This window comes from Cucurbita maxima, unplaced genomic scaffold (assembly GCF_002738345.1).
Source record: "Cucurbita maxima cultivar Rimu unplaced genomic scaffold, Cmax_1.0 Cma_Scf00015, whole genome shotgun sequence".
In the NCBI taxonomy this organism is placed as follows: Eukaryota; Viridiplantae; Streptophyta; class Magnoliopsida; order Cucurbitales; family Cucurbitaceae; genus Cucurbita; species Cucurbita maxima.
The window spans coordinates 877,364-890,033 of NW_019272031.1; the positions used below are offsets into that span (position 1 = coordinate 877,364).

A 12,670-nucleotide genomic window follows, 5' to 3' on the forward strand; every position below is an offset into this window, starting at 1 on the left:
TGTAATAACAAAAAAAAAAAAAAAAAAAAAAGAAGTTGTCTCACATTACTTGTGTTTAATAGTGGGGAGCTAGGGCTCCATTGAAAGGGAGGTTCTTGCTTCCTTTCATCCCATTTGAACGGTTCGAAAAATACATTTTCTGACTATTCCATGTCATCATTTTAGCTGATCCAGTTTAGGTTTGATACGCTTAGACCTTTTCCTACTAGTTTCAACTATTCGGAAGCGTTTAAAGTTAGTCTAACTATCTTTTAGCTAGTTTAAATTTTTGAAATCAAGTTTACATTATTTTATGAAAAATGAGGTGAGTCAATTCCCAAGGTAGAATTCTAATTTATGATGGTTGGACTCCCCATGTAGAATTAAATTTCAGAGAGAAGCGTTAAGCTAACATCAAAGGATCGTAGTAGCTTCGACCTAGGCAAACCAAGTAAATGATTGTACTATTAGCTCGGTCGGAAGAATTATTTTATGTATGATGACACATGCCTAGTGGCTCGTACACGTGTCATGTGTTTATTATGATGTGTTATGATGGCATGTTATGTTATGTTATGATGATAGGTTACATCATGATGATATGATATGTTATGATGTTAGAATATATAATGATGAGGTGATATATTAAGATGACATGAGATGTATGACGATATGATACATTATGATGATACCTCATGTTACGATGATATGTATGTCTGAGATGCCATGTTGCACTATGACATGAACATTCTTGGCAATGAAATGTATGACATGCTACGACATATATGACAATGAAGAGTTTTCTGACGCACAACCCCTAAGTACTGTTGTGAATGATGTAATGTATGAAAGCTTATGAATGCATGTTATCTATGGTAATATGTGAGGAATGTATGAGGTTGTGTCGCATAAATGTTAAAGACAAAAAGTGTAGGACCTCAGGCCTATTGTATGTTCACTTACATCGAGATACTTTCCTTTTTATGATAAGTATGGACGCGTACACTATGATGATAATAACTATCATGCTTAGCATGATACACGACGATCATTGTACCTCTAGGCATCCAACTATTGTCAACTAGCCCGACCATGCATGCCCAGAAGGTGTGCGAGCATGCCTGGTGGGTCCACGTTCACACGTGTGGGTCGTGTGTAGAGAAGTACTACACATTCATTTTGTTCAGACTCGAGGCCACCTAAGAGACTATGGCTTTAAATGTTATTCACAATTGCATGTATTTGCATTCTCCGACTCTAATAGTGGAGTCAATTACTGAGTATTTCTTAAAATAATTAAGTATGTGCTACTATTATATTTTAGGTAAAGGCAACGTATCTTTGTAGGGTTGATCATGGCATCACAACAAAGACCATGAAACCTATTTAGGATAGTTATCTTTATTTTTGTAGATATTAGGTTAGTATAGAGCATTGTTATTTTAATATTTTCATTGGTTTTATTTTCATTACTTTGAATATTCCTTTTGTATTGTTTTAAGACCCTTTCGTAAATGTACAAGTCCATGACATTGTTTTATGAAGTCATTTTAAATGAATGTTTTCGCATAAAGAAGTTATGTCATGCATGTAGACTGTAGGCCCTTAGAAAATTACGGTCTTTAAAATTTATTTATATTTCCCTCTATTAAAGGAGTAGTTCTAATAACCTAAAGTTGTTATCATATGCATGATGTAACTTCTTAGGCGGAAACTTTTATTTAAAATAACTCCATAGAACAATGTCATGACTTCATATGTTTAAGAAAGGGTCTTAAAACTATACAAAGGAAATATTAAAATCAACATAGGTAAATGTAAAAATATTAATACCCTATATACTAACCTAAAATCTACGAAATTAAATGCAACTACCCTATGTAAGTTTCATTGTCTTTAATTGTGATGCCGCCATCAACCGTACAGAGGTGTCTTACCTTTACCTAAAATATAAAAGTAGCACATGATTTTGAGTAATTTAAGAAAGACTCGATAATTGATCCCACTATTGGGGTCAGGGAATGAAACACATGTAATCATGATTAGGGACCTATCATTTAAAATCATCATAGAGGTGGTCTATAGCCCGGACAAATAGGATGTGTCATACTTCCCTACACACGACTCACACGTATGAGCATGAGCCCACCAAGCTGGATCGCACAACCCCTAGGCCTGCATGGTCAGACTAGTTGGCTGTAGTTGGACGTCCGAAGATACAAAAAAACCCTTGTATATCATGCAAAGCATGATGATGATCATCATCATAATGCACACGTCTGTATTCATCATAAAATGGAAAGTATCCTAATGTAAATGAACATACAATATGCATGAGGTCCTATACTTTTCATCTTAAATCATCAATGCTACACAACTCCACACATCCTTCACATATTACCCTAGTAACATGCATGCAATAGCTTTCATACATTCATCATTCATAACATCACTTAAGAGTTGTGTATCAGAAAACCTTTCATTATAATAATTCAACATGACATGTCATACAAGCATATCATCGTAATAGGAGGTATCATCATACTATCTCTTATCATCATCATACATCTCAGGTAATCATGTCATAATGCATCATCATTATAACATATCATAACATCATAGCAAATCACATCATTATAACATATTACGTCATCATAGTACATCATATCAACATACATGACACGTGCAAGGGCTACTGGGCACGTGTCATCATACATAAGACAAGTCTTCCGTATGAGCTGATAGTAGGGTCACTTATTTTGTAGGCTTAGGCCGAAGCTACTACAACTTTTTGATGCTAGCTTATCGCTGCTTTCTGAAATTTAATTATGTCTAAAAAGTCCAACAATCATAAATTAGAATTCTACCATGGGAATTGACTCATCTAATTTTGCATAAAATAATTTAAACTTAATCCTAAAATTTAATTATGTCTAAAAAGTCCAACCATCATAAATTAGAATTCTACCTGCGAATTGACTCATTTAATTTTGCATAAAATAATTTAAACTTAGTCATAAGAATTTAAACTAGATAAGAGATAGTCATACTAATCTTAGCGCTTCTGAAGAGTTGAAACTAGTAGAAAAGAGTTCGAGCATACCAGATTCGAACCACTGTGTATTCTCCGATTGGATTCGAATCGCTCAAGTGGAATGATAAAATGAAGTAAGAAACCTATCTTTCAGAGTGAAGTCCAACTCCCCACTTTTCCATTGAAGCTATGGGGGGCAATTTCCCTTTCTTTCTTTCCCTTTCTTTCCTTCATCAAAAATTGTGAATGTAACTCACTTTTTATTTGTTCTTCTTCGAACCCTCAACTAAATATAATAAGATTTGTTCCTACAAATCCACAAATCGAGAGTTGAAAGAGGCTAGACCTCAAGATTTTTTTTTTTTTTTTGAAGTTATTTGAGCTTAATATGGTTGAGTTTTAGAAACTAAATCATTCTCCTATTCTCCAAATTAGATGTTGTGTCATTAGTTTCCCCTCCGTGAGTACAAGATTTTCAAGAAGGCATCATGAGATGAAAAGTGGAACTCAAGCCATTGAGACCTGGTTCCACTCTGGTGAACAGATGACGTATCCCTCAAACAGTTTGTTACATTTATTCAAGTTTATTAAATTTCAATGTAAAATATTTGAAATATTTTTCAGAGACTTTAAAAATATTTTTCCAAGACTTTAAAATTTTGAAATGACATGTATGTAATAGTCTTATACTTAAGAGAAAAAGTAGGTTCTTTTCCTTTTGCGCACTCTCGGTTCACACGGTACTCCTCACTCTCCTAAATCTTCACGACACCTCCACCCTAGTGTGAGCTGGGAATAGCTCTGGAAAGCGAGGAGGCCTACTTCCAAATTCGCTTTCTACACCACCACGAAAAAAGTCTATGGTAGTCCACTAATCCGATCACAAGTGAAATCAAATTCCTTTGACCTCTTTTAAGCGAGAAAAATAGGGAGCTTAGAACCTTTTACCCTTACAAGTGGGAAAGTGTGGATGAAATGGTTAGTTTGTTTGATCCGACGGCCAAGGAGGAAGGACCCACATTAGATGATTAAACCTCACCTGTATCCAAACCCATCCTCCTCTTCAATCTAGGGTTTTCCCTCGCTCCATTTTTCCCAACAATTTTCCCTTCTTTCTTCCACCTCTCGCTCTCCAAATTCATTTTCGATTCCTTACCGTGGCGTCTCAAACAATCCAACATTCTCTACTTTCGGAGTTCGCTTCTGTAAGTTTGCTTGTTTCTTTCCTCTTCTCTGCTTCTAATGCCTGAAGTTTTCCGCCTACTTTTTGCGATTTCTCAGCTTTCGTTTTCGTTTCTGTAATTTCTTGTTTGGCATTTGAATCTTCCGCGTGGGGAAGTGGGACAAAGGGTTTTGTTTTCGCTTTTATCTATATGGGGAAATCTGGGACTCGAAAGAAGAAAGGTGCTTCCAATCATGCTTCTTCTGCTGTTAATTCCACTCCGAATGCTAATGGGGGTGTTGATCTGGATTCTTCTATCTTTTTGAAAAGAGCACATGAGTTGAAAGAGGAGGGGAATAAAAGGTTTCAGAATAAGGATTATGTTGGTGCTCTTGAGCAGTATGAAAGTGCAATTCGTCTTACCCCCAAATCCCACCCTGATCGAGCTGTGTTTCATAGCAATAGAGCGGCCTGTTTGATGCAAATGAAACCAATTGATTATGACACTGTTATTGCTGAATGTACCATGGCCCTCCAGGTCCAGCCTCTATTTGTTCGTGCTCTTCTTCGGAGGGCTCGGGCATTTGAGGCTATCGGGAAGTATGAAATGGCGATGCAGGATGTGCAGGTCTTATTGGTCGCCGATCCCAACCATCGAGATGCTCTTGACATTGCCCAGCGGTTAAGGGCTGCTGTGGGTCCTCGCCAGGAGGCTCAACAAGACCTTCAGAGCCGCCCGTCGCCTGCTGCTCTAGGTGCCTCAGCTGTTGGTGCTCCCATTGCTGGGTTAGGCCCATGTTTGCCTGCCCGACCGGTTCAAAAGAAGGCAGCAGCCTCCGTTGGGGGTGCTACTGGACTGCTAAATAGTAAAATGGATAAGCATCAAGGAGTTCTACCTACTGATAATGGCCCAACTGAACCCAAATTGCAATTTCCTAAAGTAGTCTTGAAGCCTTCAAGTGGATCTTCAAAGGCTCCTAATGTATGTGAAGATAAACTGAAGGAAGGTTCATTCTCTTCGTTGTTGTCACATGCCCAAAGTCAGTTGAGGCCTTTGAAGCTTGTCTATGACCATGACATTAGGCTTGCTATGATGCCAGTGAATTGTAACTTCAAAGTCCTTAGAGAAATTGTGAGCAAGCGCTTTCCTTCATCAAAATCTTTATTGATCAAGTATAAGGATTCGGATGGTGATCTGGTGACAATAACCTGTACAAGTGAGCTTAGACTTGCGGAGCTTTGTGCCGATAGCCTTTCTCTCAAGGACCCCAAAGAAGATAAACCTGCTTCAATTGGAATGCTTAGATTGCATCTTGTAGAGGTGAGTCCTGAGCAAGAGCCACCTTTGTTGGAAGAAGCGGATGAGAAACCTGTAGGAATTGAAGAGTTAAAGGGAGATGACAGCGGGCACGCTTCACCTCTTGGGGAGTCTGTGGCAGAAGCTACTGATTCTGAAAATGATAAGATAGATAAAGAAGTTGTGAAGGAGATACCAGGAGCTTCCGAAGATCCTGAGTGCAAGGAAGTTGAGATGGACGATTGGTTATTTGAATTTGCGCAACTTTTCCGAACCCATGTTGGTATTGATCCAGATGCTCATATAGACTTGCATGAGCTTGGAATGGAGCTCTGCTCCGAGGCTCTTGAGGAGACGGTAACTAGTGAAGAAGCTCAGTATCTTTTTAACAAGGCAGCATCTAAATTCCAGGAGGTTGCTGCTTTAGCTTTCTTCAACTGGGGTAATGTTCACATGTGTGCTGCAAGGAAACGCATTCCGCTAGACGACTCGTCTGGAAAGGATATTGTGGCAGAGCAGCTTCAAACTGCTTATGAGTGGGTGAAGGAGAAGTACTCCCTAGCAAGAGAGAAATATGAAGAAGCTCTTTTGATCAAGCCTGACTTTTATGAAGGTCTATTGGCCCTTGGTCAGCAGCAGTTTGAAATGGCCAAACTTCATTGGTCTTTTGCACTAGCTAAGAAAATAGATCTCTCATCTTGGGATTTTACAGAAACACTTGAGCTTTTTGACAGTGCAGAGGAGAAAATGAAAGTAGCTACTGAGATGTGGGAAAAATTAGAGGAGCTGAGGGCCAAGGAGCTAAAAGATCCAACTGCAAGCAAGAGGGAAGAATTATCGAAGCGACGAAAGAAAAAGCCTGGCAGTGCAGACAGTGAAATGCAGGGAATAGGTGGCCAGCTCGAGGTTTCACCGAATGAAGCTGCAGAGCAAGCAGCACTGATGAAGTCACAAATCCATCTATTCTGGGGCAACATGCTCTTTGAGAGGTCGCAAGTGGAATGTAAAATAGGGACTGGAGATTGGAAGAAGAACCTTGATGCTGCTGTAGATCGCTTTCGACTTGCTGGAGCTTCCGAGGCTGACATTTCAGTTGTTTTGAAGAATCATTGTTCTAATGAAACTGCTGTCGAAGGCGATGATAAGGAAAGCTTAACAATAAACAGCAATGTGAATCAAGAAAAGGAAGATATCGTCAAGGAGGTCGATCACACATCATCTAGGTAGCTGTCGGAAATGACAGTATCACATTATATGACCCGAAGCCGATTGCTAGAATTCATTACAACGAACAAAGAAAAGAAATCACATTGTTTCAACCAGGCATTAGGATGACTGCTTTTGATCGACGTAGTCGAATCCCGGCACAGTTAGCGGTTGTGTAGATTTCATTGGGGCAGGTTATGAATTCTGAGTGGTAACTCTCTTCATCCCTTCACAAGTAATCAAATAATTTGTGTGCCAGATTGATGATTTATATCTTGAAGAAATGAACTGCTTTTGGTTTTGCCTGATTCATAACTTTTTGGTAGTGGTCAGATTTTGTTGTTGGTTGTTTTATGAGTGAGGCTAGGCTTTTCATAACAATGTGTAAAAGCTTCCCTTCAGATTCATGATTAAGGCAGTTCTCATGGTTGAGATGATCTGTGGTTCCTATTATGAGAACTTTCTCTCTTCTCCTTCTCCCCATTTAAGATGTAGGCGTTTGTTGCTCGATTAATGATGATGGCGTCCTTCGCAAGTATGTCGAAGAAAACACTCGGGTGATGGTCGTAAGCCCTCTCGTGAGCTCTGCATCTGCCAAATTTGTTCCTACACACTTTGAAGTTACTTTCGAGGAAAAATTGGAAATTCAATTGGAGTCTTACACTTAAATTCATCCCTCAAGCCCCCTTTCATTAAGTTTCTAGGAGTTTTAAGGAAGATTTTTGAAGAACAACATGAAGAAAGTTGAGCTCTCTAACCACTTTAATGAAGACAAAGGAAGGAAGAAAATTTTGGAAAATCCATGCACTAGTTTGTCTCGTGGAAGAAGACGATGATGTGGTTGGTTGAACTGAACCGCCCACACCATGGCACAGTTGATCCAACCTCAGTGTTCTTAAAATTAACCCTTCAATGGCTAGTTCTTCCCCCCTAAATACCAATAGTGATTGAAAGTCAACTATTATGGAACATACCCAAGCCCGAATAAGTAACCATCCTGGTATTTTCTTGTGGGAATCACTTAAATTGACCTAGGAAGTTAAAGATTACTCATATTTAAGAGAATATAAAAATATTAGACTATTTACCAAACTTTGAGGGCCTAAATGAATATTTTTCTCAAAAATCATGATGGTTTAAAATAATTCACTAAATGTCCTTCCTACTTATACATATTTAAGTCTTTATGATGGGCCATACAACTAGACCCCATGAATTTATGAACCTAAAATGGTGCTCTACGCCACAAACGAAGTCGTACTACTTTATTCATATTGATGCCCTAAGTCACTTTAGACCTCCCAATAAGCATTGCATTATGATCACATATTTTTCTCACTAAGGTGGGATGTCCTAGGCATGTTTCTTGTAGGATTTTCACGACCTAAATTTCAAGACTTCAAAACCTACGCATGTTTCTTGTAGGATTTTCACGACCTATATTTCAAGACTTCGAAACCTATGCATGTTTCGTGTAGGATTTTCACGTCCTAAATTTCAAGGCTTTGAAACCCCGATCGAGATTAAAAAGACAAAAGAAAACAATAAATAAAGATAAAAGTAAAATAAAATAAAAAATATATAGTAAAATTAAAATCAAATTAAGACAAACAAAAAAAAAAAAAAAATAATAATAATATATATATATATATATATATATATATATATATAGTAAAATACAGTTATAAGATAGTGTTGTTCAAATTTATTACAAACGATGAAAAGCGTTCGAGATACAATTAAAATAAAAAAATTTAAAAAAAAAAACTCAAATACAAATTTACACTCTAGAACGACCCTCTCTGTGACCATGCAGCTCTCAAACACTCTTTCACTTCAACTGGTAGCCTTCAAACATCTTAAAAAAAAGAAAGAAGAAAGGGGTGAATATATAAGTATACCCAAACTTTATTAAATCATAGAGGCTTTTCTTAGGCCTAAAAAGTTCAAACTTAGTTCAAGATTTTCCTAATCATAACCCCATAAGATGGTGGCACCTCTCCTAATATCATCTATTTATGCCATCTTTCATCTCCTATTAAGGCGGGTTTATTTTACCCACGGTAGTGGTTCTTCCTATTCTCTACATATGTAGACCTTTGCCCTTTTCAAGGGAGGTTTGCTATCATACAATAGTAGTTCCTTATGTTCTCTACTACTTATGTAGTTTCTTGGCCCCTCTCAAGGTAGATTTATGGATTTTGACATATTTCTATACATAGTATATGTTTCTCATGTTACAAACTCATGTAGTTCCTCGTCCCCTCTCAAGGCGAGTTTAAGGGTCTTGACCCATTTCTATACACAGTGGTAATTCCTCACATGGCCTACTCATGTGGTCCTTTGGTCCCTCTCAAGGCAGGTTTACGAGCCTCGGCCCATTTTTATACATATTAGGAGTTCTCATCTTAACAACTATTCATCTAGTCCCTAGTTTCTTTTTTAGACTAGTTGCAGAGTCACGATGTCAACCTTGACTCATTTCTACACTCCATAGGAGTTCTTACCTTGAGCTAACTACTAGTGTAGTCCATAGTCCCTCTTTAGAATCGATTTAACGGGGTTGCGACATAATCCTTGTCTTGACCATACACTCAATAGTAACTCAACTGACTTCAGAGTTCTATCAAGCTTCCTTAATTGTATTAAGATGTTGTGGTGGTTTACAAAGTTCTTAGGGGCGTCTAAGAGGTTTAAATCTCATCTCGTTTTTAGGACATCCAAGGTTAGTTCTTTGGGCTAAACTACTCTTTGGATGCACACGAGTCTAAACCTCTTATCACTCATGATTGTAGGGTGCAAGTTCTATTGGAAACGATTGACCTGGGTCAACATGTAAAACTGCTCTAGTTATAGAACTTCAATCGTAGTTGAGTACTCTCATGGTTGCTTTGCTAGGGAGATATTCCTTTTAATTACCTAAGAACGTAATCCATAATTTAAACTTCACCTTAGTCATATTTGAGAGCCGAGAAGGTCAATTAGTTTCCTAGGCAACTAGGTGACTTAACGCAGATTTTTGGATTAAGTTGTTATGTCTTGACTACTCGAGTCTTTCTTAATCTTGAAGTATTAGGTTCTAGATTCTCTGATCATCACTCATGATCCGAAGGTGCTCAGTCTACTGGAGGCATCCTCACCTAGGTCATCATTTAGCCCACCTAACTCTAGTTCCCTAGCTTTGTGCAGATAAACAAGCTCCATAGGGAGAACACACCGTCAAACACCTTGAGCTAACCCATATTATATTATGCAAACATACAAACAACCAAGCTCAATGGAGAGATAACATCCATCAATCACTCGGAGCACATATCATAATAGTTCATCCTTCTTTATAACACTACAAAAAGCATATAAAACCACATTCATAAAAAAATCTCACTACAATGTCACATTTCTTTCATATGGCTTAACATATTCTAGTTATGTATATTCTCTTTCTAACTTGGTATAATACATGAAACATGTTTCTCATAAATCTCAACCAAGGGATATAGAGATAGTTTTATCATAACATACATACAATACATACTCATCAAAAAATGTCCTTCCGAAGTCTTTAACATGCATTTTCTAACCACTTTCATTCTAGCACGTCATAGCGAAAGTATTAATTGAATAAAGTATGTGTGGTTACTTACTTTGATGGAGCGAGTCTTCTTGAGCTAACTTTTTCGTGTTAAGAGCTCTAAAATTTTTGAAATTTCTCTAGCAAGACCTAATTCAAGTAAAATTAGGATTAATATTAAAATTGGGATGAAAAAACTAGTGACCAAAGGAAAATAGTGCACTCACGTGCGCAAAAAGGGTCTTATGTGTACTTTCACATGCAAAATCAAAACACACATGTGGGTCGGTTCAACAGTTCGAGTCAAGTTACACTTTTGAGTTTGGGTAGGTGAATCTCGGGTTACGTATGATTCCTCAGGTCAACTATGGATCCAATGAGGTCGACTCGTACATGTGTTAATGCTTGAAGCTGAATGTGCTTCACCCGTCGAGCACAACATGCAGCGTGTCGTCAATTCTCCCTTCTTGCATTTCCTTTTTTCAGAAATGATGAGTTACACGACTTCAACTTTTTTTTTTTTTTTTTTTTTTTTTTTACTTACAATCTNATAGATTCTTGACGTTTGTCGAAACAATGCCTTCCCGTCCAAATCAACTCCAAGAAAACATTAATATAGACCTATTAAAAATTTAGAACTTAATTCTAAGAAAACCTCTTAAATTTGAAAGAAAATTCACTTTCTCTATAAAATCTATAGAACTACATATATATATATATATATTTTACCCTCTGATTTGAGGCTCATCTAGACCCTTAATTAGGCAAGGGAGTTAGTTTGCCCCTTGATTTGACTTTGACCGATTTATCTTAATTTTTTCTGCTTTCTTTTTATATATATATATATAGTTTTTGTATTTTCTTCTAAACAATTTTTTCTTCCACCTCATTCTCATTTTCAAATTCGACTGGCTCTCAATAAAATTTGGAAAATTCAACTTTAGACCGAAAAATCAGGTATTTTATTATTCCTCAAGGTTTGGGTGTTACAAGGATGTCCTACTCATAGGATGTCATGGTTTCATATTTTTTTCCACCAAGGTGGGATCCCTTCTCGGGTTGTCTCAAGCCCATGATTCTTGCAAGATGTAAAGATGATTCAGTTCTTGATGTTCATCAACCATTTGACCTAAGAAGTCTTCCAAGGGAAGTAGTTTAGGGATAGAGTTAGTGCTATGTATTGCGTATAGAGTGGAACTGTGCCCGATAAGATCCATTTTCCTTAAACCTTTCTAAGAATGAGGGATCATACAAGTGCATAAGCTAGGCTAGACACTAGATTGACCCAAGTATCTAACTCATAACCCTTGACTTAGGACCAAGGTCCATAGAACAGAAATCAGTGTTAAACTCTTCATCAAATTACAAGTATAGTACCTTAGCATCCACCATAGACACGATTAAGAGTCTATAAGTAGGCTACCTACTGAGTTTTGTATACTCTCATTCTTACATATTTTCAAGTAAGAATTGTTTTTCATTCTCTCCGATGTATTCAAACTTAAAACATGTATGTAAGTTTTAAAATTTCTCGTTTAAGTCATTGGTTTTTTCTCTTTTAAAGCACAAAACAATTTACTATATTTTTAGCCCCAAATTGCAATTCGTGCTTCAACAAGCCTAAAAAATTGGGTCATGATAGATTAGTATCAGAACATCGTATCTCAATAGCTAAGCTTGAGAGATGCCCGTTACGACTAGGTAAGTAAGTCTCTAAGACTCTTAAGGTTTAATGATTTTAGGGTTACATGTTCAAGATAAGACTTATGATGTCCCTAAGACCCCAAACACAAGTTAGTAACCTTAAGTATTATTTTAGGCTGAGTCAAGCCACCAAGGGGAAGGACACTCGATACACGAAGAAGTTGAAGGTTGGCTTCCGAAAACTCTATAGACGGGACAGCCGAGGAGGAAATGCTTTCACCTAGATTCAACCCACAAAAATAGAGACATAAGGTGTTGAACCAACCAAGTTAGGTTGGTCCCCAAGTAAAACCCACAATCACCTTTAAACGGGAGGCCTTGCAGTCCTTTTATGATGATAACCATGGAATCTCGAAGTAGCCTAATATATCTATCTCGGCTACTCAAATACCACACGTACTTAGGAAATCTCAAAGGACCATTGAGGAGTATCGATTATGAGACATTTCAATGCATGAGCGGTCTTCTAACACCACACTTGATCGGTACAAAAATTTTAAATTTGTCGGATTTTATTGAGACCCTTCAAAAGTTTTTTTTTTTTTTCTTTTCTTTTCTTTTTAATGAAAAGAATGTCATATTCAAGAAAAATATAAAAATAAAATTAAAAATAAAAAACATAGTCCAACGTTGTGAGGGAATGTAGTTAGCCTAATTTAGATTTAATTGAGAGGGGAAAAAGAGAGAAATGAAAAAAAAAAAAAAAAAAAAAGGGGG

At 37.2% G+C, this 12,670-nt stretch overlaps 1 protein-coding gene across 1 annotated transcript; it reads left to right on the forward strand.

Moving 5' to 3' along the window:
- The first annotated feature begins 4,067 nt into the window (after nucleotides 1-4,067).
- LOC111490029 (protein CLMP1-like) lies at nucleotides 4,068-7,131 on the forward strand. Its single transcript, XM_023138461.1, has one exon. The coding sequence runs from the start codon at nucleotides 4,387-4,389 to the stop codon at nucleotides 6,697-6,699; it is 2,313 nt and encodes a 770-aa protein (XP_022994229.1). The 5' UTR covers nucleotides 4,068-4,386; the 3' UTR covers nucleotides 6,700-7,131.
- Nucleotides 7,132-12,670: the final 5,539 nt, after the last annotated feature.

Excerpts from the sequence above, each read along its gene's own strand:
- LOC111490029 (XM_023138461.1), top strand. The coding sequence starts at position 4,387 with ATGGGGAAATCTGGGACTCGAAAGAAGAAAGGTGCTTCCAATCATGCT.